The 27,387-nt window shown below is 40.2% G+C and overlaps 4 protein-coding genes across 6 annotated transcripts; 3 read left to right on the plus strand and 1 right to left on the minus strand.

The window, feature by feature from the left end:
* The first annotated feature begins 681 nt into the window (after positions 1-681).
* Positions 682-10,424, plus strand: LOC121905442 (zinc fingers and homeoboxes protein 1-like). Its single transcript, XM_042423665.1, has 8 exons — positions 682-1,555; positions 3,892-4,218; positions 4,372-4,835; positions 5,046-5,249; positions 5,505-5,720; positions 7,173-7,337; positions 7,599-8,828; positions 10,041-10,424. The coding sequence occupies exons 2-8, from the start codon at positions 4,011-4,013 to the stop codon at positions 10,323-10,325; spliced, it is 2,772 nt and encodes a 923-aa protein (XP_042279599.1). The 5' UTR covers positions 682-1,555; positions 3,892-4,010; the 3' UTR covers positions 10,326-10,424.
* A 4,303-nt stretch (positions 10,425-14,727) lies between these two features.
* On the plus strand, positions 14,728-19,873 carry LOC121905445 (fucolectin-1-like). 3 transcript variants are annotated; one of them, XM_042423670.1, is made up of 6 exons: positions 14,728-15,970; positions 16,159-16,205; positions 17,090-17,113; positions 17,256-17,556; positions 17,840-17,982; positions 18,774-19,873. In XM_042423670.1, the coding sequence occupies exons 2-6, from the start codon at positions 16,166-16,168 to the stop codon at positions 19,118-19,120; spliced, it is 855 nt and encodes a 284-aa protein (XP_042279604.1). In that variant the 5' UTR covers positions 14,728-15,970; positions 16,159-16,165; the 3' UTR covers positions 19,121-19,873. The 3 variants fall into 3 exon arrangements, with proteins under 3 accessions (XP_042279604.1, XP_042279603.1, XP_042279602.1); XM_042423669.1 differs by having other exon boundaries at positions 14,728-16,205; XM_042423668.1 differs by lacking the exons at positions 14,728-15,970; positions 16,159-16,205 and having other exon boundaries at positions 16,541-17,113.
* Positions 19,874-19,969: 96 nt separating this feature from the next.
* Positions 19,970-25,143, plus strand: zgc:101716 (uncharacterized protein LOC492784 homolog). Its single transcript, XM_042423667.1, has 8 exons — positions 19,970-20,182; positions 21,475-21,576; positions 22,308-22,451; positions 23,345-23,395; positions 23,559-23,703; positions 23,895-24,030; positions 24,177-24,309; positions 24,459-25,143. The coding sequence occupies exons 1-8, from the start codon at positions 20,078-20,080 to the stop codon at positions 24,627-24,629; spliced, it is 987 nt and encodes a 328-aa protein (XP_042279601.1). The 5' UTR covers positions 19,970-20,077; the 3' UTR covers positions 24,630-25,143.
* LOC121905443 lies at positions 23,981-27,387 on the minus strand. Its single transcript, XM_042423666.1, has 2 exons — positions 26,024-27,387; positions 23,981-24,057 (listed from the first exon to the last, which is right to left on the minus strand). Exon 1 carries the CDS (start codon positions 27,347-27,349, stop codon positions 26,165-26,167), a length of 1,185 nt encoding a protein of 394 aa, XP_042279600.1. The 5' UTR covers positions 27,350-27,387; the 3' UTR covers positions 23,981-24,057; positions 26,024-26,164.

The following is a 27,387-nucleotide window of genomic DNA, read 5'->3' on the forward strand; positions in this document are numbered from 1 at the left end:
TTGTACTATCTTTTTAGCCACTGGGTAGTTTACACCCAGGTAATAAGTTACTCTGATATATATCTCCTGTGGTAGAAGTTGTTTTTAACCATGTGAAACTGAATGATATAAATATATTTTTACTGCAAAACTATCATGCATCTACAAAATATTTAAAGTCCCCTTTCACTCAAAAATGTGTTCTGCTTATTGTTATGTCTGTATGATATTTGAACTTCACTGTGCAGAATGATGTATGTGCAGAGCTTGACACTGGAAGGCTGTTTTCACAGCTATCTGCTGGAAGTGGAAAGTTTCTATGCGCTCATTTAAAATCAGATTTTAAGGTGTGGGCCTACAGCAGGATTTGTGACATCATAAATAGTTTGGAAGCCAATCCTGGTCAAATATTAAATTTATACAAGTATGATGTGGAAACTTGAAGCCTCCAGTGCACAAACACTAAGAATGGACTTTACAGTTAAGTAGGATACATCTTGTGTCCAGCAGGAGAATTTCTGAAATGAAATATATTTGCATATTTATAAATTCTTGAATTTATAATGAGGAAGGAAAAGATTTTTTAGGGATTTTAACAAGATAATTGAACTTTTAGGGGGTGGAAAAAAACAGACATTATTCAAACGAGTATTTTATACAGATTTTAAAACATGTCTGGAGGGGCTCTTTAAACTGCTTACAATTACTTAAATTAATTTTCCCACAGGTATGGTGTATAATACGGCAATAAACGGCACTGCAGTGTAGTTATTAAAAAGTAAAGTAAAAACGGTCGATATGATGAACAGAAAAGCTAAACAGCCCTAACACCAGGTGTAGTGATGCAGGGAGAGTTTGCAGAGTTGTCCTCAAGTAGCTTCATGCTGCCCTGACAGGTCATGTAAGGACATATTGGCAGACAGCCTGCTCGGGAAACGCAGAGTTTACGGCCTTCTTTACACTATGTTACGCGCCATATTTGTTTCTAGACACTGTAATAACATTTCTTTCTAGACCACAGTAACATATTCTCCGAAAATACGTTTTTGCTTTAATTTCCTAAAAAATTTGAGAGCACACACAGCGAGAGTCGCCGAGGAATGACGTCAGGACGTATCACATAGAATGATGACGCCGTTTGATCATTATTATTAAAAAAAAATCAGCCGTTAAAAATATCAGAGAATTAGGTCAGCAAACTAAAACAGCACCAGCGGACAGGTTATCAATGTAACAGCTGTGCTTTTGTTCAGGTAGCTTTGTAAAAGACGTGACCGGGGCATGAAATAACCTGTTTCCAGAAGAGGAGAGAGAGGTGTCCGGTGTTTTCAGCATCTGCAGCCGGGAGCCGGAGCCGTTAGACCGGTCCGTCCGTCTGTCTGCCTCCGCTGCGGGGTTCTTAGGAGACCCGTAAGCCCAAATAACGTAAACGCTGCTCGGGCTGGGGCTGAATGGTTTAACCGGGGGAGAAGGAGAAACCTCGACAGATACTACCAGAGGCAGGAAATTACTCCTCGCCTCGTTTCGTCTCGTCTCGACAGCCTGGTAGCAGCACAGTCACATTTCTGTACTTCCAGTAAGTTTACCGCCAGACATGATCAATAGTAATGACCGGCCCGGCTAACACTGGCTAGTTGGCCCCAGCTCATACACATGCTAGATGCTGTAGAGCTATGTTAGATGTCCTTAGATGTGTTAATTTATTGCTTTAACGATACTTTGATGATAATAATGATAATAATAAATCACCGTAGCTAGCTCACACCTCCAAATGATTGAGCTGCCGACTGTTAATGATCTCATGATGGCAGTGCAGCATAGCATACTACTGTACACAGTCACTGTTATTGTTAACAGGTTTAACCAGCAGTAATGAGAAGTTGACCACACACATATTACACTGTCATACAAGTGGATATTTTGGGCCTTTGTTGTAGCACCTGTGTCACAGTAAATGTTATAAATAAGGCGGTTAGCCATCAAGTTAAACAGTGACCGTCACTGATTTCCTTTAAGACACAAATGCAAATTAAAATCAAATATTTTCATTAACCAGACAGTGTATGTAATGGTGTAGAACAACATTATTATATGATAATGATTAAATAATGTTGGTGGTATTACAATGTGAGCCCCACTAACATTGCTGGATGAACCTGCTGGGCCCCTACCAACCCCCCAATTCACTCATTTGTTCATTATGTACAGTATTCCTGTGCTGGACTTGTACCTGGGCCTGTAGGTTTGTTGTTTGATTAAACAGGGATTTATTCAGGGATATGCATAATGTATGCACAGTATCATCTAAAATCATTAATGTCTTTAAACCAGATTTTGACACAGGACTACTTAACAAGACAGGGCCATGGACATCAAGGGCCTAATTATGTCACTTGATATTGTGTTTTAGTAGTACACCTTCCCAAGCAAATTACCACAATCAAATTACTTTAAACCAGTTAACACACAGTGAGCCTTGGGCCTTCCTCAGAGTGTCTGGAGGTTTTGCCTTCTTTGCCTGGCTTGCCAATGTAACAGGTCTCTATGTGGGGTTACCCTGTGATACACTGAAGTGCATGGTTGACAAGAGGGGATTAGGACATTGAGGGCTGCGACAAACAATTATTGTTATCAATTAATCTGCCGGTTATTTTTGTGATTAATTGATGAATCATTTGGTCAAGAAAACATCAAAAAATGTGAAAAACACCCATCACAACATCCTGATGATGTCCTTAAATGTCTTATTTTGTCCAAACAACAGTCCAAAACCCCAAAATATTAAATTTACAGTAATGTAAGACCAAGAAAAGCAACACATTCTAAAATTTGAGATCCTTGACCCAACAAATGTTAAACTTACTACTTAAACATATGTATGATTATTAAAATAGTTGTCAATTGATTTTCTGTCAATCGACTAATCATTACAGCTCTAAAGACGTGCATCAATGTAGGGTTGGGCGCTAATTCAATATTATTGTTTACTTTAGTCTTTTAGTAAATTCATATTTTCTCATGGTTTAAGAAACTTTTGTAATTTCAGGGATGCAGCTAATAGGATTTTTTATTATCGATTAATTGATTAATCATTTAGTCCGTAAAATGACAAAAAAACACGAATTTCCAAATCTAAGGTGACAACGTCAGATTACTTGTTGATTTAAGATTAATTGATTATTAAAGTTGTTGATTAATTTTCTATCAACCGACTAATTAATTGCATTGCATTGACCTTAAAGTTAATGTCAATATTAATAACCTTTCATTTTGCATTCAGTTGCCATATCATGTGCTGTACTTAATCAAAGTTGGGGGGGAATCCTTGTCATATATCTTGTAATGTCACCCATCACAATGTAAAACTATATTTATCAAAGTTTTTATGTGATGATTACAAATCTCGTACCACTTGTTAAATCTGTTTACAGACCCACATGACTCATTCTGTTAGTCATCATACTGAAGTATATAATTACATTTCATCCCCCTGAGCACTTCATTTAATCCAGTCTTTTGTTTACTCTGCAGTATGTGTTTGTTTAGCTATATGAACGCCAGGCATTACACATGACATGTGGCTCTTATATGACAGTTGAATTGTGAAATACAGTATTATGCATTTGAGTAGGAACAAGATGCAATTTGTTGCGTTTTATATTAATCCTTTGTGGACTTGGTATGTGCAATATTTGTTGAATTACAGAAATAGTTATATACATACTGTATGCAAATGTGGTGTTGTCATTCTGTATTATGGTTATAAGTAGGGCTGCAACTAACTTTAATTTTTATTAAATGTATATATATCTATGACAGAAGTATTTAAGAATAAAATGTTTTTGTACAGTTTACTATTTTTTTGACAAATTACTTGTATGACATTTGCATATTTGTTCTTTCTTCCACCAGCAATTCCTAATTCAAGGACTCTATCATGTAAGCACAACCACCTAAGACATGTGAGCCTCGACACTTCTGTCACAGATCTTCTTTTGACCTGAGTAGAAGTTACCAGAGTTGGGTTGACAATGTCGAGCCGTCGGAAGTCAACCACACCTTGTATGGTGCTGCCCTCTGATGTGGTGGAGCAGGAGGAGGTGGAGGAGAAAATAGAAAGGACAAAGGAGGAAGAGGCGGAGGGGGAGGAGGGGAAGGTGAAGGAGGGAGTAGAGGAGGGGCCAACTGCTGAGGAGCTGGGTCAGGCGGTGGTGGTTGTCCCCACCCCACCAGACACAGGTAAGATTCTTTTTGTCCCATTCTCCCATCGCACAATCACACCTGATAAGCATGAAATAAACATCAGCTTAGTCATAAATTCACTGTAAATTTCAATTAACGTGAAGGAAATGAGAAATATCTGTCACAATGAATGTTGTATTATTATTACAGATGAGCCCAGTGTGTCCACCATAGAAGACAGTGAAGTCCTTGCTCCCTCGCTGAAGCGCAGCGCCACAAACCCTCCTGAGGATCCGAACAGTGACCAGTCGACCCAGGACCAGCAGTGTGATACCCCCGAGGAGGGAGGAGCAGACCCCGCAACTGTAGCCGCCATCTCTCTCAGCAAGACCCCCATCATGAGGATGAAGACCAAATCTGAGCCCAAGAGGATCGCCGTGTCCTTGAAATCAGCAGATGAGGTGGCGGAAGGTTTTGGAGGAGGCGGTGAGGGAGAGGTGGGAGGAGAGCAGGAACCCATCGAAGCTCCTCTGGGGCCGATGACGCCTGTGGAGATGCTGCTGCATGACTCCATGAAGCTCGGAGGAGGCGGCTTGCTGGTCAGCCAGCCCTCGGAGCAGCAGAGGAAGTCATCCATTTTAAACCCCACAGTTCTGCCTGCTGGCCTGGCACAGGTAGAGAGGCTCGATCGTAATGTGAAATTTCCTCAACAGAGACGTTAGATGTCAAATTCAGCTACAGAACAGCAGCCTCGCAGCTCATAGACATTCACTGTCTTGTTCTGGGACACCTGAGCAGGACAGCAGCTTGCCAAATAGAGCTTTTGCCACAGTGTTCGTATTAACAGTCTTTCTCATCTCTCTCCATCTCCTCCTCTATTCCAGGTGCTTTCTGCTTTTCAGGCCCAGCAGACTGCAGCAGCAGCTCAGCCCCAGCTGCTGATCCCTCTCAGTAGCATCCCGTCTTACAGTGCAGCTATGGACACCAACCCTCTGCTGGGCAGCATGTACAAGAAGTTTCCCTACCCCTCCATGGCCGAGATCAGCAGCCTGGCAGCACAGACGCAGTTCACAGAGGAGCAGATCAAGGTAGATGAAAGTGGGCTGAAGTAGGGATGGATTACCTCAGCTGACAGAGGATGTTGTGGTTTCACCCATCTGTCTGTTTGTTATAAAATATCTCAAAAAGCTACAAGTAGAAGCTCCTTACTCTGTATATTTTATTGGATAAAAAGCCCTTCAATCTTATTTTAGAATCTAAGTCTGAAGTGTACTAAAGAATCATTTCTCAATCACTTTCTCCTAATTGTTAGATACAGTCAAACATCTGTGATCTATGCCCAGGTATGGTTCTCTGCCCAGCGGCTGAAACATGGCGTCAGCTGGACTCCAGAAGAAGTGGAGGAGGCCAGGAGGAAACAGTTCAACGGCACAGTGCACACGGTGCCTCAAACCATCACTGTCATACCTGCTCACCAACTCTCAGCAGCTGCCAATGGTCTGCAGTCAATTCTTCAGACCTGCCAGATAGTGGGCCAGCCTGGCCTGGTGTTCACACAGGTAGGTAAGGAAAGAATATGTGTTATGTTTGGCAAGTATCGGCTTTGACTTGCCTCACTTTGAACCCAGTCAACTTAAAACTAGTTGACGTCGACAATAAATCAACTAGCATTGCCTGCCTTGGTTTGATTAATGACTGAAGTCAGCTTGGCTTAAATTTAAGTGACTTTTATTTAATAAACTTGATTCGACTTGAAACAATTTGATTGACTTTGATTGTATTTATTGGACATGGACATGATTTTGACTGTCAGAATGCTAACTAGGCACAGTGCTGGAAGATAACTCTAACTTTGATTATGGGCCCACTGATACCTGGTATTAGCATCTATTCAGTATCTGGAGACCTTATTTTGATAATGACATGCAATCCCTGGGCCGTTGCATTTACACCTGATATTAATAAGTGTTCTCGTTATCTCGATCTTGCCTAGATTGTGGTCGGATTTAAATATGCAAAGTAGTTGGGCGGGGCAGGCTGACTTGTCAAAAAACATGGCCTGTGCATTTATGATTTACACCTCCATCAACACATGTTTTCCTTATCAAGATAAAATATTATAAGTGTAAAAAGGGTCTTAATTATTCTGCGGTAGAGCTGGATGAAAGAAACAAATAGTTAATCACCTGCAGTGTACCAGGTAATTTAACATAGGTAATATATTGATATTTGCTATATGGTAAAAAGAAGCTTCTCTTTTGAATTTCATTTCAGTTTATTTTTAATACCAATGCTGATAATATTATTGTACATGGTAAATATTTTCATTCAACAATCTCTCAGACCATGCCATAAATACTGGATATGTCTCTCTCTCACTCTCTCTCTCTCTTTCTCTGTCTCTGTCTCACTCTTTGTCACTCTCTCTCACACATACACACACACACACACACACATAAAATCGCATCTACTCTCCCTCATTGAAAAATCCAGAATATTCAACTATTTTCAGTTTCAGAAGTTTAACTACTTGACACAAGATCTCTCTTTCTCCAATGTAAAGTCCATTCTCAGTGTATGTGCATTGAAGGCTTCAGGTTTCTACATGTAAGTAGCATACTTGACCACAATTGGCTTCCATACTAGTTATGATGTCACAAATCATGCTCGTAGGTGCACGCCTTAAACCCAAATTTAAGGTGAGCACAGAGAAACTTTCCTACTTTAGCAGAAAAATGTGAAAACAGCCTTCCAGTATCCAAGTCTGTACATACATCATTCTGCACAGTGAAGCTCAAACATCCAACTAAAGTAACAATGAGCAGATTTTGAAAAACACACTTTGAGAGGAGGTGGACTTTAAGCTTGCCAAGAAAGTATACAGTGACACAAGTTCAGTTATGCACCTGAAGCCAGTTTTAGTTCCCTACCCATAGATTAAAGCATTTAAAATAAAAACTACAGTTGGCCCGGTATTTGTCTGATCTACACACTCTATCTATTGTTCCTAGGTTGGCCCAGGAGGGAACCTTCCAGTTACCAGTCCCATCACCCTGACAGTGGCAGGGCTGCCCAGCCAGTCCCAGAGCTCCAGCAGAGTTTCCTGCCAGCCCACCCCGACAAACAGTGAGCTCAAACGGGCTACCACTGTCCAGCCTCCCTCCCTCTCTCCACAGGTGGGAAAAAATCTAATTTATGCCTTTCAGACAGATTATTGTTTGATGTTGTGCTCTTGTTGCTGTCAAGAAGCAAGTTAAAGATATCTTGTGTTCAGTTTGTGCACAAAGGTAGCACATGGTGTGTCTCTCTACGCATTCAAACACAGAAAAGTTTCACATGTCTCATCTCTAGCCATTTTGTCTTCCTCCTGGCAGGTATTTGGTACTGGCACTGTGAAACCCATGTTTAATGTATAACTCACCCCTTCTCTCTCTAAGGAGAACTCAGCCCTGAGCGCTGACACATTCAGTATGCGGCCTAAGAAGTCCAAAGAGCAGCTAGCAGAGCTGAAAGCCAGCTACCTTAAAAACCACTTTGTCAGTGATGCCGAGATCGCCCGTTTGATGAAGCTCACCAACCTGACAAAGGGAGAAATCAAGAAATGGTTCAGTGACACGAGGTACAACCAGCGCAACTCCAAAAACAGCCATGTCATCGTTTTCCATGACGGAGGGGGCAGAGGAGGCGGCAGCTGTAGTAGCACTGCTACCACCACCATTGTCATTGACTCAAGCGACGAGACACCCACATCTCCTCATCCTCCCCGCACGCCTCCCGTGAAGGAGAAGGAGACGCGACCCAAAACATGGAATCCATTCCCAGACTTCACTCTGCAGAAGTTTAAGGAGAAGACGCCGGAGCAGCTGGTGGTTCTGGAGGAGAGTTTTGAGAAGAGCAGCACCCCATCAGATGAAGAATTGAGCCGCCTGAGGACAGAGACTAAACTGACACGCAGGGAGATCGATGCCTGGTTCACCGAGAGACGAAAAATGCCATCTGTGAGCACCTCCTCCCCAGATTCTGAGGGAGGAAAGATGGAGACAGACGGAGGAAAAGCAGGAGAAGGTGGAGGGAAAGGAGGAGTTGCCTCTTCTTCTCCCTCTGCTTCCTCTTCTCGTAAAGGCAGTCAAACTCCTCCCGGTGGGCGCAGTAAGCAGCTGCCCACCACGAGCAGTACCAACAGAGACTTAAAAGATAAGAGTAAAAAGTCTCCGGAGCAGCTTCATATTCTGAAAAGTGCCTTCGTGCGGACCCAGTGGCCCACTCCAGAGGAGTACGACCAGCTGGCAGAGGAGAGCGGCCTTACTCGGTCCTACATTGTCAGCTGGTTTGGGGACTCTCGGTACTCCTGGAAAAACGGGAACCTGAAATGGTTCTTCCAGTACCAAAGCGGCAATGTCGAGGGGCCAAATGGTGGAGGAGGCAATAAAATAGGAAGCAGCGGCGCTCGAAAAAGACGGGGCCGTAATCGTGGTTGGGGGCGGTCCCGAACCCGGAAGCAGCCAAGGAGGTCTGCCTCCTCCTGTGCAGATGTAGACAAATCTCCCCTGTCGAAGAAATTCAAGACTGGGCGTGAGTTCCTGAAGGAGTACTACCTGAAGCACCGCTTTCTCAATGAGCAGGACCTGGATGAGCTTGTCACTAAGACCAACATGAGCTATGAACAGGTAATGGAATTATTTTTATCCACATGTGAGAAAAAACATATACATATATCATTGTGTCATGTTACAATCCACGACTCAAAAGCTTATAAGGGCGAAGAAGTAAAATCCATTTAACGTACCTTCTATGTTTCCCAAAAGCATCGTAACTAGCAAGTTGGCTGCAGGAGTAACCTCAAACTACATTTTCATTCAAGTTTATATTGTTAACCTTTAAGTTTAACCGTTATCATGACCAACGAAGCTCTCTGTGAAGTGACTTGGATGAATAAATAAAACCCACACAGGAACAATTGATTTGTGCAGTTTATCTGCCACTTTCTGCTGGAACCATCCTCCTCTCCCTCTTTTTAGCTAATACACCGTTCTGGCCTGAAATGCCAATTTCTTAATGCCTTGATGCCTTTATTTGATAGTACTTGTGGAAAGATGACAAGAAACACAAACCGGAGACGTTCATGGTTGGGGTCTGAATCCCTGAACCTCCCATGAAACTAATGCTTGATTTTAAGTTAAATTTGTGCTTAAGAGTAACATCTGCCTCGAACAGCAGTTAAATTGATAAAAGTTTACTTTCTTACGCTTACTTCCACACAGTTTTCCATAACATTTCTGCTTTGTGATTCATGTATTTTTTTGAGATGTTGAACAGCTTACAGATAGAACATGTGTTCAGCAGTCTTTTCAGCGCCAACAAAAGTCGACAATAAGAAGCCCTTAACGCTATGCAAGTGCACTCGCTCTTAAGTGTTACTTTGGAAAATGTGTAAGAGTGTTTGCAAATAGGTTCTTAGAAGCTGGACCCAGGAGTGTAACTAGGATTTTAGAAATGCTGAGTGCAAATTCCCCTAGTAGAACCTCACCCACCCAACAAAATTTCACATTTTATGTGTTTAACCATTCATTCATCTCCCTGCATTATGGTCTAAATGTTGTGTCAAAGTCATCTCTACAATGTCAGGTGTGTACTTCAGGTGGCAAAAACATTTTTTGCCTAATCAAAACCTTTTAATTTTAAGACATTTAGTCCAAACAATGTCAGAATTTGCCCCAAAGAATCCATGAAGTATATATGTGTGTAATCGTAGAATGTAAACTCATCTTCATGTCATTAAAACCACGAAATATTACAAAGGACGTGACCTTGGTGTCCTCAGTGGCAGCTACAGCCCTGCTGTCAACACGTAGTTAAGGTGTCTCTCTCTCTTTAATAAGGTGAGGGAGTGGTTTGCCGAGGTCCAGCGACGCTTGGACATGGGGTCAGATCCCTTCCTGGAGCCGACTGTAGGGAGGACGGACGGAGAGGAGGGAGGTGAGGAGGAGAGAGAGGAGACGCAGGGAGAGGCGTCGACGGCCACCGAGGAACAGACCGGCACCGGGATGGGAGATGAGGATGATGACGAAGAAGATGAGGAGAATGACGGCGATGATACAGATGACAGTGAGGTTTGGGAGCCGTCACGCAGCGTCAGGAAATCCTTGTCGGTATCTGAAGACTAGTGAATGTGGAAAGCGCAGAATGTTACACGAGAAATACTGTTGTGATTAATGCTGGAAGAGCTGTAACAGTTAGCTGAACCAAGTCTTTGTTGCCACTGATTTGCATGTGTACTCATCTGTAACATTAATTCACTTTATTTTTAATATTTCTAAATCATGTCTACATGAGAATAACAGATGGATTATTAGCTTCAGCTCCCTGTCTAAATACTTACCTAACTGACGGTATGTAAGGTGTAACATTTGAGAAGGAATCATGGTAAAAAGGGAGTTTTTAGCAACCCCTGCGAATCATAAATTACACATCAAACATAAACAAAATAGCAGTTCACCATATTTTGTCAAAAGGAATACCATGAAGTGCAGTCCTCATCCACACACATCCATACATCCTTCTTTAGAAGCAATTGATGAATGCTGACTGTTGTTAAGGGGAGACCTTTCGGAGGAATTGACAGTTTACATGTCCGCCAAGCCCCTTGTTAAATTTGCACTCATTTTTCACACAGTGATGCTGCATTTCCTTGAGAAAAAAGTGTTTGTTAAATGTATGTTGTTGTGAGCAAAGGCCTAAATTCAAACTCATATCTCCAACGTTACAAACGTTTCATCCCTGCTCCCAAACTGAAAAAGTGATCACAGGAAGATGTCACTGCCGAGCGACGTCCCCAGTGAAACACTTTGTCCACGTCTAGCGTACATCTGTTGTGGAACTGTTTTTTTCTAGCACCTGTGAAGATCATCACAGTTGTTGAAAGCCACATTCACCCAACAGGTTGTTTGAGCTGACATGGATGCATAATGACGTTGAAAGTTTTTATCTCTGAGATAAACTGTGATATAAGACAAAGTACCTTAATGCAGAATGAATGCCAATGATGTGATACTTTTAAATAACGCAGGATGTCTACTCAAGTCTTCCCTTCATAGCCTACAAATGAAACACCTACAAATGAAAAAAACTGATGGAAAAAGTCCACGGTATGTGTTAAATATGCACTGAAAGTGATGTTTTTAAACCAATTTCACACCTTTTTGATAGAACACATCCTGTGTTATTGTCACCTTTTTAAAGGAGGTTATGTAGATTCAGACAGTTTGAGACTGTTGTGCCAAAGTTGAATGTGTTGTCTCCTGAGCAGTGAGCTACAGTCTGAGGCAGAGGCGCCGTTCGTGAACTTAATAATGGCCACTGTGAGGCAGACTTCGGTCCACTGAAACGATAACAGAGAAAGAAATACAGTATTTCGCCGCAGTGATTTTGCTTCAAATGTGCTCTTGGTGGGCTTCTGATGGGTTGAATGGATGAATTTAATTATGGGGAAGCAACAATAGAGTTTTCCCCAAACCATGTAAATGCTACTGTAAGCACCAGCTGCAGCTCCGATGTAAATTTAGAGCAAATCAATCCACAAGTTCATTACCAAATCACCAACACCTTGCCTTCAGGCTCAGTGGAACCCAACAGTTCATGTAAAAACTGAGGCCTGTGAATCATTTTGGGTCCTGACCTGTACTTAAAGAAACGCTGTTAAACAGTATTTCAAATATTTCAATGATTTGACTCCAGTCTGCACTGAAGAGAAAAATCGTGAAGCACCTAAACTAAACTTTTTTTTAAAAAAATGCACTTTGTCCACTACATGGTGGACTGATTAGGCACCTTAATCTCTTATTATACCCTTAAATGGCTCTGAGAGACCAAATCTGTTTTATATGACTACAAACTGAACCAGTATTTTGCCTTTTTTAAAATCCTTAGTGTGTTTTCAGGAGGAGGAATCTTACCAGTTTATCCACTTTTCTAATAATGTCTTGTTCGAGAGTTGGATGTTTATATGGCTCGAAAAAACAGAACAATCACCCACCGCTTTCTTTTGCTAAATTGCACAATTTGAGCCCCATTTTTAATCTCTTCTCCTTTTGAAAATGCGCATGTGTTATGTTTTGTATTGTTGCTTTAAATCATGGTCTCCCATCTCTTCTTCTCTGCTTCCACATGATCCTGTTTGATTCTTCCCCTCTCCTCCAGTCCACTGTTGTAAAATGAATGCCTAGATTCATGATGTGCACTTCCCAAGACATGTTTCTGTGTCCTGTTGGTTTCTCTGTCTCAAGCAGACAGACAGAGCTATAAGGACATCTTCAAAAGACTGAAACTATATGTGTTCAGACAGTCTTTGGATATTTAGCTTCCTGTCGTTGAAGGAATTGTTGTGATGCCTGAAGAAACAGCACAGCATTCCCTCTGTGGTGGGAAGTCTACCAAATAACGTTCCTCTTTCCAACTGTTCTCTTCACGCTTTACCGCATTAAGATGGCAAGGACAAAACTGTCTCAACTACAGTTCCTCACCGATAGGAGACTTTGATGAAGCTTTGCAGATAAACCTATGTGCCTACATGGCTCGTACACTTGTTTGAACAGAATTTCACCAACTCTTGACAGATAATGACGAGAGAGAATATGTGAAAGCTTTGGAAATCACATACTGTCGAGTGATTCTTAAGGAAGGCTTGTTCAAACCAAGTTGTGACGCATGACCGAGCTCTGCTTTCCGCTGATGCTAAAAGATACTTAGATACTCTGAAGTTGACATTGGAAACTTCTGTTCTAAGTCCTCAAACAAATACCTTGGTGTTTCGAATTTTATTGTATTTTGTCACCAGGCACTTGTCACAGTACATGTTGGCATCTTTAGCTATCTGAAAGAGCAGTTTCAGTTACCATCTTTGAAACAAATATTGTCTGCTAGCTGTAAGCTAACTAAGCAAGCTAGTTGATAGCAACTGAAGGAGAGCTGAAACCTTTACACATTTTGCCGTAACGTGACATATGCCTGGCCATGAAAAATAACAAATTCAAAGATATTAAGGTATACCTTTTGTCTAATACTGCATGCAATAACCAAGACGAACAACTGCTCATTTTGTACATACAATATTTGGGTTGGTATACTAGTTGCCTAATCTGGGCTAAACAAGTTTTCTTGGTGTAGCTTTGATAATACCAGTTAGTAGTCAGTACCAAGGTGACTGCAACCATGGACCTGTATTGTTTTGTTAATGTTTTTCAAACTTTTCCAAATCATGGACTCATTTATTTAAGCCTTGCGTCACCTTTATCCTGGAGAGGCTTACTTCAATTAGCGAGCTCCATTTTAGTCGGAGTTCTTTGCTCTGAACTTGTTATCGCTACCAACTGCAGTCATTCTGCGGCAGCCACTTTGAACCCCTCAGTAACCGTTTGGTTTGAGGTGTTTCATGTGTTAATTTCAATACATGCTACAAAGTGGCTGTCCACGATTAGCTTGTTTTAGTCCACAGGTTAGGCTTAATCCTGCCCCTGAGTATCCAGCCCACAGTCTTTTACAGTGTGCTCTTTCTTTACTATAGTCGGTCTGTTTTGAATGGTTTTATATGTTTCTATCTATGAAAACTGTGTCTTTACAACTGTGTCCAAACATCAGTGGATTGCTTCTTAACAAGACAGACTCATACAATATGTACTATAGAGTAGTGTTTTTGAAATAGAATCAGTTTTAGAGTTCAGCCAGTGTTTGGTTGCAAAAAATATAGAATCAGAACTCAATAGAAAAGACATGCACTTTGTTGAAGGAAATACAAAAACTAAATGCCTGCTAGAACCTTAGAAATATTTTTCCTTGCTAATAATGTATCCATGCTTGAGGCTCAACACCAAATTTGTTTTGAAAAGATACATTAAATGCCACTGACAAATTATTTAAAACCTTATGAGCAACACTTTTAGTTGTTTAAAGGGGCACAAGTACGATACTACTTTGAAAACGGTTGTATAATGTCTTCTGTGGCTCTGGTGGGAACTTTCTAAAGTTTGAGAAAACAACCCCGATGACGTCATCAGTTAATATTGTCCCCATATTAGGTGAATGATAGGGATAAAAATACCATTCTGTTTTAAATATTTATCCTCTAATTAAATAGTTTTCCCAGGTCCGCTGAAGTGCCACGTCTGCTCCATGAGTTGTGATTTTATATCCAACACTCATCATGTATCCCAGTTAACGTTGTGCAGTAGAGCTAAGAGCTAACATTGTGATCTAAGTAGTTTACCTGCTGTCTATTATTGCACATACTGTATGTCATAACTGTATCCTTCGCTATACTTCTGCTATAGTCCTCACTTGTTGTCTGTATTTAGACAGGTAGTGGTTGAATGTTTCTTACAGCAGTCAGAGATTCAAATGTTTTCACTATACAGCAGCCAGCTTTTTTTTTCGGCAAAAAAATACACCATGTCAGAATTGTAATATATAAATGTGATTTTATTTACAGTGGAATTTTCACTTTCCAGTTTTTCTGATCTAATCCTTGTCTGTTGACAGTTTTAACCCAAGGTTGTTGCTTCTTATGGGCGTGCTTTGCTTTTAACTGTAAACTGAACAGCTTTCCCTTTGTTCCTGCTTCAATACAATTTACATTGCCAGACACGTTCCACTGAATGATGACCGTGATCTCTCAGCTCTTGCGTTACATTACAGTCGGGGCCCTGTGGAAAGCAGACACTGTGGAAAGAATACCACGATCCAGCTGTGACTTTCTACCTTAAATAAGAGGTTCAGTGTTAAAGATATAAAGTTGAGAAGGATGACACTATCATTTCAAAACTCCAACAAATATTTACTGTGTCATTGTAAAAATGTCATCCCTGACTTTCAGCCTTCAATCTGAACTGTCTGAGTGGTTTTACTTTAAGTGTCTGCCTCTACAGCCCCCTCTGGAAGACAGTTTCTGCCCCTTAGTCCCGGTTTTGTTTTTGTCTGTTTGTTTGTTTGTTTTTTAAATAAGCTGTGATATCAGCCCTGTAAAAATCCACCATCAGCTGGTACACCCGGTGAATGAAACTGACTTACTAGAGGTTGGACTTTTTCGTAGGCTGAAGACGATATTTCCATCTCCAAACTCCACAACAAAACAGCTGAAATCGGTGTTATACTGTGTCTACGGAAAAATTCCTTTTGTGGCCCCTGCAATCGTCAGCTTGTAGCTACCAGCTGTGAGGCAGACAATTTGTGCAATGTTAATTTAAATCCCAGCTGTTATTGAGGCTCTGGCTTGATTTCTAGCTTGATTTAGAAAAGATTTATATTTTATACTTGTTTGACGACAAAACCCAATAAATCTTGGTCACAAGATGTGCACTTGCGAGCAGAATGATGAGTGTTTTGTTTTGAAGAAATGTCATATGGACCAGTATGCCAGTATGGATATGAAAACAAAATTTAGATATTAGATAGATATTTAGATATTAAAGTTCTCCTGTTGAAGAGATATTGAGGAAATGCAGGAATATTTGCATGCATAGCAACACTCACACTCTTACTGTTCAATATCCTATCTTTGTAGTTCAACCCCAGAGATGGTATCGCAGTCATTTAATGTTGACAGATGCAAATAGTAGTCTAGGTGTTTTGACTATTGAAAGAACTGCTGAACTTTGAGCGGCAACCAGGAGAGATGACGCTGCTTGGGGTCAGTGTATTTTCATACAGGCAGCTGTAAAGCAAGGTAGCTACGTATAAATGTACAAATATAGCTGTACCTGCGAGAGGGCATCATATCAAAACAGAGACAAAGGTTTGGACGGAGACAAAGGCCGACAAGGTGAGTGATACCAGTTCAGCCTAAATTGTTCTCACAAATTCTGTTCTTTAGATGTAGGATGATACATTTGTGCAATTTTAGAGGAACTGAAAGCTTTATTCCTGATCTTCATTCACTGGCCTGTGGGCAGTTGTTTAAAACATCTTAACTTGTCTCTAGTCAACTGATGCCATGTTTTTTTCTTCCAGAGTAAAGATGCTGTGGAATCTATTTTTCATCTCTCTGATCTCTCTAGGTAAGTGGGTCATTTTATGCATGTGCACGTCTGTCCCTGCCTGACATTGTGATCTATTAAAAGATTGATTTTGATTTAATTTTGTCATCCTGTTTTTCCCATATACTACTTTTGCTATCTTGGTCTATTCTGACAAAATCTATTGTATGTCTGTCTGTCCTGGAAGAGGAATCCCTCCTTGGTCGCTCTTCCTGTGGTTTCTTCCATTTTTTCCCCATGAGTTGAATTTTTCCTTATTTGAATTGAGGGTAAAACAGAGGAGAGATAGAGGATGTTGGATGCTGTACAGATTGTAAAGCCCCTTGAGACAAATTTGATTTCTGACATTGGGCTATATAAATAAAATCAAGTTGAGTCAAACTTGATTGATTGAGATGTAGAACACATCCACAAAAATGTGAATCATGGATAAAATAATAAAAAGTATATAATACTATTACTTACTGTATTTTGCTCCTCACTCCCCAGTCAAGTTCTCACTCAAATTCCATATAAGCTACTAATTATTGATGGATGGGTAACAGAAAATTAAAATAATTACACCATACCAGTTTTTGCATGTTCTAATGAATTCAGTACAAATCTTGAATACTTAACATTACTGCCTGTTGCCCACATTTTCCACATAGTGTTGTAGATATATGAATATATTGTTTATACCTTCCTGTTATTTTTGATTCATCTCAACACAGTATGAGAATAAACTTGTAGAAACCTTATAATAATCCATCACGTCAACTTTTATTCTGTTATGTTGTTGAGTGTTAACGCAGTACAGACTTTTCAGAGTATTGTGTGCATTCATCAGACAATTCTTCCTGACTATAAAATTAAAAACGGGAAATTTTATGTAATCCTTTGGGGTTTTTTTTTACATTTCACAGGAAGGTTACACTTACATGCAACAGGTAGGACTAAGTGCTTTCAAAATGTTTAAATTATTCATAACTTTCATTTGTCTTTCAAAGGCATAAATAGATATTTCTACGCTAAATATGTAAGAGACAATATTTTGAATTGAATTGTTCTGCAATATTTTTCTGTTTTCAGCTATAGATACCTGCAACACACAAAATGAGATCCCGTTAAGAGAACTTAACACCTCTCAGTCATCAAACTACGCCGATACGAGTGGAGTCCCATACGTTTCTGGAAGAGCTATTGATGAGCATAAGAAAAAGTGTTCTCACACAATCAAAGAGGACAATTCCTGGTGGACAATTGACCTGGATCGTGTCTACAACATTTCCTGTATTTCTATCTACAACATACAACAAAAAAATATTGTTATGAATGATGTTCAGATCCGCATCGGGAACTCGTCGGTGAAAAACGGCACTGAAAACAAAGTGTAATACCTTCATATTATTTTGAATTGCTTTATTTCACATTTTCAAGCTTCAGCATGTCTAATATTTTTTAGAATTTTTAGAATCGACAAATAAATTAGAAGACGGTTTTGCTCATAATACACTTAGATTTTCATGCTCCCTGTGACATTTCTAACTCAGCTCCAATGTCAAGGTGTCTGTAGAACAGACACAGGCATCCTCTCAGAACCACAAACATCACACTTCCCATCCTTTCTTCCCCTCTCTGAATTTCTGTCTGTCCATTTTTTTTCTTTCTTCCAGGAGGAAAAACATCACATCCTTCGAATTAGACGTGTACAATTGCTTTAAATTTGATCCAGCCGTGTCGGGGCGCTACGTCACTCTGTACTCTCCAAAAACAAACCATGTAGTCCTGTGTGAAGTGAAGATCTACGAAGCCACAGGTACAATAAATGTTCTGTTACGCAAAGTGAATTGTTTATTCAGCGCAGTGCTCACATACAGTAACAGACTGAGAGCTGCAGAAGAGTTAATACTTTACTGTAATATCTCCTTCACAGTTAAATGTGGACAAAAAGCATATTAATGCAATAGCAGAAACCTCCTTAAACTATATGCTCAGAAGAATTGAAATTGACGCCTGTAAATTGAGATTGACAATGTTGAAGCTAATCATGGCAAAGGTTCTCATTTTTCTGAATTGCGATGGCCACAGGGCTGAAGTATCAAACCACAATAAAATCATTTGATATTTCTAGTTATGTCACTCCACAAACTTCAGGCGGTTCTACAAGGCAACTGACAGGCTCTGCTGTAATTCACAAATTATGTCACTTGGAGTCATTTTTATATGCAGTTGCAGAACAACAACAGGTAGTAGGGAACTGTGTTTTCTCAGATATTCTCTTTCAGAGAAATCTTCCTATTTCATAACCTGTTATTATCTATTATCTTTGTTTTATATTATGAGACTTACAAAGAGTAAGCATTGAAGTGAATAACAGCTGGAAGACTTAGTGAGTAGTCTACATCTTGAGGATGATGCCATCATCACAGAAAGTATTGTTTCTCCTAGGTGACTCAGTTCATTTGTTGGAACACACAGTTTGGATATTTTCACGTATTTGTTTTCATTTCAACTGAAACATTTCACGCTGTTTTTGTTTTCCTGGGGTTTTTTGTTTGTTTGTTGTTGGGTTGTTGTTTTTTTTCGTTTGTTTGTTTGTTTTTATAGATTCAAACTTTAGGCTGGTCGAGGAGAGCATGACGTGGGAAGATGCTCTGTACTACTGCAGGGATCGTCACAAGGACCTGGCTTCCATCCTTAACAACGAAACCCAGACTGAGTTGGCTAAGTTGGCCAAGAACGCAACCACAGACTTCGTGTGGTTGGGCCTTCGCTACACCTGCACCCTGAATTTCTGGTTCTGGGTCGATGATAACCGCTTAGACTTCGAACACTGGAATGAAAATGATAAAACAGAAGAATGTGACATGAGTGCTGCCATGGCGAAATCAGGGAACCAAAACTGGTTCAGCAAGCCTGACTACGAAACGTATAATTTCATCTGTGCAAAGTAAGAAAAATCAATGGTTGGACAGGTGTCGGTGGTGGCATTATTGTGTTGCGACAAACTCTCCTCTAATATGTGTCATAGGGCCCAGTGCAGCAGCTTTCCAAATAAAGGTGATGGTGATACTCTGTCTTTAACCATCTCAAGCAGTATATTTAATTCACTGTTTTCACTCTATATGTTAGGCCATGAATGCACTCTAGCTCTGTGACATTTTTGTAGTATGTTTAAAGTTGTGTCAGTGTATTCTTCACTTGTAAGTCATGATTCTTGGATGTGATATTTACATGTTACTAAAATTATTGCTTGTGTTTTTTTGTGTAATGTAATCGTGTATTTTTGAATATTAGGATGACTTTGAATGGGCTGTCTACATTTTGTTGGTTACATCTGACACGAAAAAGAATTAACACATCAGAAATGTTTGGGATGTCTCAAATTATACAGAAATTGAAAGAAGGCATTCGTGTATCATCAGATTTCCATTCGTGTTAAATACATTTTACGTGGTCACATGCTTTGTACATCTTTCCCGATATATAACACTTTCATGTTCAGCCTTCAATGTGTAGCCTATTTTTGATTGAATCTCGTGTGTTGTGTTTATATTTGGAGCATTTTTGCAAGTGCATAGAAGAACTAGATATATTCATATAGGCCTATAGATTTTTGAGGTTTGCGGCATTATGAAGGCACTTTAACAATGTATATTTTTGTGATATCAATGGCATGTTTAAATAAAAGTTGGGATATATTTAAAACAATTTGTTCGTGTCTGTTTGATCGATAGGAACCTTTGTGTCCAGGAACTATAGTCACTGCATAGTGTAGTCGTCGTGCATTTTAAAGCAAAGGACTGTGCAACCGCGGGATATAAACAATCCACGCATGAGCCGAGCTACAGCTTGTTGGACACGTTTATACAGTGAAATTGTGTGATTTAGTGGCATTTCTCGGCCGCCTGATGGAGATATTAGGAAGCACGTTTGATGACTCGGTGTTTTCGGAGGCGAGAGACCGAGTCTCTGTGTCTTTGTCCTCTTACAAAGCCAAAGTGTGTGAGCCGGAGGTGAGTCTGTTCAACAGCAGCTAACTTCACCACAGCTGACATGACTGACTGACGTTTTCTGGAAAGAACAACGTAAATACAGCATTAGTAGTGACTGACAATATATATTTTTCAGTTTTCCCTATAATTACACCGAATTAGGCTATACTATATATTTCCTATTTTCACGAAACTTCCAAGTAAATTATCAGGCAATTACAGACCCGTAAGATATACACACATACAGTAGCTGTTATACTTTACATGCCGGCTAATAAAATATATTTATCTTAAGAATAAACTTACAAACAAATCTATCCAAATTAGGGCTGGGTGATATGGACTAAATTGAATATCACGGTATTTTTGACCAAATACCTCGATATTGAAATTGCAACAATATTGTTGGGATGATTATTGGTGCTTTCACAAAATATTTACACAATGAGGTTTTTGATAAATAATCATCAGTAATGTGGATATAATAACTAAGTGGCTAAAGGCAAATAATAAATAATAGCTAAAACAGTCTGGTAAGTTTGGAAAATTACATCACTTTATTGTAATGCAGCCTTTGAAACCAGGAAAAGACAACACTTATGCCATATCATGATATTATGATATCCAAAATCTAAGAAAATATCAAGTGTCATATCACAATATTGATATAATACCAATATATTGCCCAGCCCTAATCCAAATGCATATTTTGTCTGCTTACATTTTCAGTAAATGATATTTCCTGGATATGTAATGTGTTTGCATCTGGTTCCAGTGAAAGTTTTTAATATTGCTTCACAGTTTACACTCACCGAGCACTTTATTAGAACACCTGTGCAGTCTAATGCAATCCAACACAACAGCTCTGCCATCAATTCTTTTTATGAAGCTTATATGTTTTTCAGTTTTTGTTGACATTATCAGAAAGGTGATAATTCTACTTTATGTATTATTGAGGTTTAAGTGGGTGGTGGTGGTGTACTGAAGTGCATTATATTGAAAAGTGTTTTGTCCACCCCATTAACCTACATGAAACCACCCACTACAACCTCAATAATAGACATAAAGTAGAATTATCACCTTTCTGACAATGTCAACAAAAACTGAAAATGTATAAGCTTTGTAAAAGTAGAATTTATGGCAGAGCTGTTGTGTTGGATTGCATTAGATTGCACAGGTGCTCTAATAAAGTGCTTGCTGAGTGTATATGTGGCTAAGTATCCAAAAAAAAAGTCTCCACCAGTCATTGAGTCGCTCCATGAAGGATTTTTTAAAATTGTTGTTGTTTTTTCTCCTCCTGTTTCTCTCTGCAGTGGTTTTGTGAGAGCGCCGCTCTCGATACAGACGATTCTTTGGAGAAGCAGAAAGTCCACAAGTTTAGAGGTGACTTGGCTGTGAGGCAGGGCAAATATCAGGTAATTAAACAGCAATTCAATTCAATTAATCATCGCTTGTTTAAAATATGCACCAAAGGCTATTGTGATTCTCTAGTCCCGGTTACAAATTTCCAGTGAAGTTGGTGACATAATTTCAAGATACAGAATAAAATAATGGAGGCACATTTACATTTTATTACTCGGCTTGTTTATGGGACTATTATGCAAAACTGTAGCCATGAACTGGTATTTGAATGTTTCTGTAGAGCTACTGTGGAGATAAGAACAAACAGGACTTATTTATTCCCATGTACACATGAACACTTTCCAACAGAACAGAATATCTGTTGTTCAGTTTTTTTAATATGGGTTGCCATTACTTGTTAGTACCTTCCATGTTCTTGGTGTAATATATTTATAATAGCCAGCAGTGTGTGCCACAGAGACATTTCCTGACAGCATGGAAGGGTCTCAGGAAACACATTTAGCTACATCACACCGGAAATCTTTTTGAAATTGAAACATTAAATACATCTGTAATCTGCTCTATTTGAACAACCCGCTCTCTGCTATCATGGTATGTAATAATGATATGATGAAACACTTAAATAGAAATAAATTAATCAAGTTCCAGTACGTTTATATTAACAATAGCACACAACAGAGGCTGCTTGAGCTTTTACATGTCACACTGTTTTTTTTTTTTTTTTAAGGTGTATAATGTTCAAACTCTTCATTTTCTATCCTAATGGTGTGTGTGTGTGGTGTAGATAGCCCTGGATGCGTACAGCAGCTGCCTGGAGTGGATTGCTGACAACAACCTGACCATCAGAAGGGATGTGCTGGAGGGAATGGCTCGATGCTGCACCAAACTGGGACAGAGAGAAAAGGCGTTGGACTTGGCTGACTTACTGGTAATTCAGTCAGTTTTTCATGCTGAACAGTGTCCCACACAGGTGACTGTACCTGGAACAACCTGCTGTCGGTGTGACACCCTTTGTATACCACTAGGTGTTCAAAAATCTAAATTAATTACACTGATTGCTAGAACCACCAGTGCATGATAACAAAATATCTTTTTTTTTTTTTTTTTGTACTTGATAAATAGTCATTGCAGCCACCTTGCTTGCATAAAAAGGTTGCCATCCTACAACCATTAAGGACAATGATACACCATTGCAGACTTTATGTTGTCTGATTTAGATGAACAGTACTCAATAAGTTAGATTCCTTTTAAGAGTGAATTTTAACAAGAAGCATCGCCCAAACAAAAAAATATATGCTATAAGAAATTTAAAAAAAGGTAAACTTCACTATTGACATTTCTTTAAGTGCACCAAGGTTTTAGACATTTAGTATCTTGACCTGTGGTTGATTTTCACTCACCTTTCATGGTGTGAAAATCAGAGTGTTGAGGCTTGAAACTTCATTGAGACAGTTTATTTCTGTCATTTAATTCAGCGTGAAGTGCTAATGAAGTTTGAAAATTTCGACTGATTCGGAAAAAAATGTCTCTTAGTGCTTCTTACATCAAGAGTTGGCTCTCAAACAGAAACATCTTTAAAACACAAACCCACCGGAGTCCATGTTTACAGATTGTTGGGGTAAATTGTCCAACAATGCAGCTCGTGAATGCAGTCTATGTGGACGGTCAACTCTTACATCTTAGAGGCTAGAGTTTCCCTACAGCACATGAACACACCACTCTGGAAGACTTCAAATCAATCCATGAAATAAAACCATAACTTTGATAAACTGAGAGCTGACAGGCTCCTTTATGTCTCTGTATGTGTCTCTCTCTCTCCAGAGCAAAGAAGCCTCCAACACCTGTCATCTCATCGGCCTCCTGCTGCTCAAGGTAAACATTGACCAGAACACACACAGCTGGGGATGTTTTTATATTTGTACTGCTTTTATTGGCGCTACATCGTTCTGTGGAGATATAACATATTTTAATAAGCTAACAAGCAATGCAAAGGGAGCTTTATTGATTATATGCAACATACTTTTTTTTACTAAAGGTCAGCATCTACCAGCATTTTGGAGCCATAGGATCAAAGGTGTCGTCTCTGCAGCAGCTGTGCAGCCTGCTGCCCTTTAACCCTTGGCACTGGTGCACCCTAGGACAAACGTGTCTGCAGCTGCTGGAGAGGGACAGAGCCACAGGTAGGATGGAGTTCACTACCTGTCTGATTTAAAACCAATATAATATATATTGCTTTTTTAAAAAAAAATCTGCTTCAATGACTGGACACTGATCTTTTTCTGTAAGTTGTATTAATTAAGACGTAGATGTAAATGTGATTGATTTGTCCACATGACCTGAAATGATCTCTCCTGTATTTACCCTTTACTAGGATCCTGTTCCCCACAGAGGTGTGAGTCAGCAGGAGAGCAGAGGGATGGAGAGACTGCGGAGCAACAGGAGGAGGCAGCAGAGCTCGATGAGGACAGGATCTGGCTGAAGGCCTGCACGAGCTTCATCAGGACAAGGTACAGCTCAAAAAGGAGAAGAGCACTCTGTAGAGACAGACAGACAGATCTAGAAAGACCAGTGGGCCTTGATGTGTTGTGCGTCGTTTGTACAGAGAGGAAGTATAAATGATAAGTGTATTTGTCTCTTTGATGTCTGCCTTCAGACTCCTGTTGAGAATCCTTCGGCAGCAGCAGTCGTCCTTTGTGCTGCAGCGCAGCGAAAGTGCCCTCCAAACAACAGAAAAGGCGTTACAGTGGCTAAATCCCAAAGAGACAACTCTGCAGGCCGTCACTGAGGTGAGCCAAGAGCTCCTGGTTTTGTGTATGAATGCTACGTAAAGGGTTGATTCCCAGAAAGTTTTGGGTTAGCGAAGGCGAGGGGCTGAGTCACTGGATAATTTTTACACAGCTTTCAGTGTGCCTGTTCCTTTTGTTTCACCTCCCAGGTGATGTCAGAGGACCTGATCCCAGAGAAGATGAGGGAAGACTACCAGGACGGGGAGAGTTTGGCTACCGTGTGTGTGCAGAGCTTCAGAGAACGCTGGTGGAACAAGATCTTACTGACTGGAGTGCTAGAGACTGATGGATGTCAACATCGGACGGACACAAAGTCCTGATGCTCTAGTGTTACCTGTTTACAGAGAAGTTGGTGGGGAAAAAATCACTGTACAGATCCCATCTAAGAGCAGAGAAAGACAGTGACGAACCAGATCCACCTCCAATGACATGACTCCCTATAAAGTACATGTCTAACTAGTGACGTTCTGTTGCATAATCAGGGAACAAGGACTGCATTTACTAAAGAGCCATTTGGTAGAACTTCACACATTGTTCCCTAAAACGTAACAGATTATTTTAATGTGTGTCCCTTCATGTAAAGCACAGTGAGAACTGCACAGTGGGTACAATAATAGTTAATCCCACAGTACCAAACACTGAATGTGTCACCTATTTAATATCGTGGTATGTGTAGTTGATGACTGTGATCCTACTCTGCCTTGACAAAGGTCACAAAAGGAGACAAAGTCAGACGTTTTAAATTCTTTAATGTTCTCCTGAAATCTAACTTATATCATAACATGTTCATATCTTTAAAAATCATTTTAATAAAACATACATATTTTGTTTTTACACTTCTGTTTGGTTTTGTTCTTGTTGCTGAAATATTGTCAACCATTTTACAGAAATCAAAAGTGTTTCATAGCAGATATTTGTTGGACATGTGAGATCAGGAAAAGCACAGGTGTAATTAATAGTAATAATAATGGCTGCATCCCATTTATTTGTACCAGTGTCAGGTCCCTGCTATGGTTCAAATTGGGTTACTAAATGTAACAGTAAGGCTTTTAGTTCCACCTGTGTTTCTCCTGATATGTTGTGAAACAGGCCTGTTGTTTTAGATGCAGGCACTTCTCATTTAAACATTTAACTTCACAGTTCAGAAGCAGTCTGCCTTCATTATTAACTGTACTCAGAATTGATGCTCACAGCTGGCACTCCCCCTCTTAGTAGTCAGGTGTTCTTGGGTTACGTAGCAGAATATTAAACACGTAATTTAAGTGCAGTCGGTAAGTACTGGATTCACATGATATACCAACGCAGGTGTTTTCACTAAATTGCCTGATTAGACCTCATCAGGACTGTGGGTGTGTACAGACTGTGCTTGATTGACATCTTCTGTTCTGTTGTATCTTTTACAACGGGACACTCAACACCTTTAATCCCTCTAGTTTTGTGACATCACATACTGTATCTCCAACCTGAGCGGAGATCTAATCAGCCTAATAACTGAGAAAAAAACTGTGTGTATGCAGTAGACACTACAAAATCATGTGACTATTCACAAGATTAAACCAATATTATGTTTTTAACATGAAAAAATCTTTTTTTTTCTAAGTACTACACACAAAACAGACAAAGGTTGATGCTCCTACACACTTACCTACTAGTTTAGTACAGTGTGATACACTATATTTCACAGGGACAACTGAATACACCATGCTCCACTGACCTGTATGATTACATCTTCTCTGTGCCTGTGCGTGAAGGTGAATTTAGATTATACCACCAGATGTAAAACCTATGTTTGTCCACAGTTTGTATATTTCTGTCAGGTCTTGGTTATGTTTGGTTCAGGCCTGCTGTGTGTCAGTCACTCAGTCATGCTCTTGCTCCTTCCCAATGTTGTCATCCCGCTGCTGTGAAACGCCCTCCAGCCCAGCTGTCCACCCATCTCTTGTCCAATCCCGTAGGCGCTGCCGAATGAGTGTTGTCTAGCCACGGGTCTGGGTCTCCCAGTGTGATTCCAGTTTAGTCTTGCAGACTGCTGGGAGGTACAGTGCTGTAGGTGCAGCTTGGTTCCTGTAGCTGGTAAGAACAGCTTGGAGTCTGTCTGGAGCTGAACCTTAAGATGAGTCTCCATACCTGTTGATGCTGACATTAACCCTGGCAACTCTGTGGATAAATGACGGTGCCTCTGTGGCTGATCTTGCCTCCTGGTTCCAAAGGACCAAAATTTGGTTTCTAATCCAGATGTGTGGCCTCTTGGATGGGTTAAAGGGAACTGAAGCCCTGTGTTTGTTTGCTTTTGCTGTGACATGGAGGGAGAGAAGACATTAGGATTATCAGACAGAAAGTCCATGTGTTGTTTTAAGTTAAGTGTGTAGCTCCATTGTCCTCTTTGTGTGTTTAAACCTGCAGCGATCCCTGAAGGCTGTGTCATCCTGTGTCTATGTCTTTGCTGAAAGAAAAGTGTTTCAGTACCAACATTATGGTAATCAAGATTAGAATTAGTCTTGAAAGGGGATTGATAACGGACAGTATTGTGCTGTGTGTGTGTCAGGGAGCCCAGAGTGTTTGACTCTTGAAGCTTTGCAGCATTTTCAGCTGCAGTGGTGGTGGTGGTGGTGATGGTAAGGCCGGTGAGCTCAGGCTGACTGCATGAGTCGTGGGTCTGACTGAGAGGATTCGAGTGACTCTGGATCTGGTTTTGAGCTGGATCTTGTGTCTGGTTTTGATTCTTCTCCAGAGATTCCACGTTTATTTTTGCGTCATGCTGGGTTAAGACTGCTTCCACTGCATGCTTCGGCTTTTCCACGGATACACTCTGCGGTGTTTCTGCTTGAACCACAGTTTTCGAGCACAGCTGTGTTTGGATTTGGATCTGTGAAAGAGGTTTTGTCTGCGTTTGTGTACCTGCAACATGCAGAGGGTGTGTATTACCATCGCTGCACTCAAACTCTGCACTGAGTTTAGATAATCCACTACTTGGGACATCTGCGGGCATTTTTGCTTTTGTCTGCGTGTTTTGTGCATCTTCAGACCAAGCCCGGCACATTGTTTTGTTCTGGCTTGATTTCGACTGACTGAAACTGT

This window comes from Thunnus maccoyii, chromosome 10 (genome assembly GCF_910596095.1).
Source record: "Thunnus maccoyii chromosome 10, fThuMac1.1, whole genome shotgun sequence".
NCBI lineage: Eukaryota > Metazoa > Chordata > Actinopteri > Scombriformes > Scombridae > Thunnus > Thunnus maccoyii.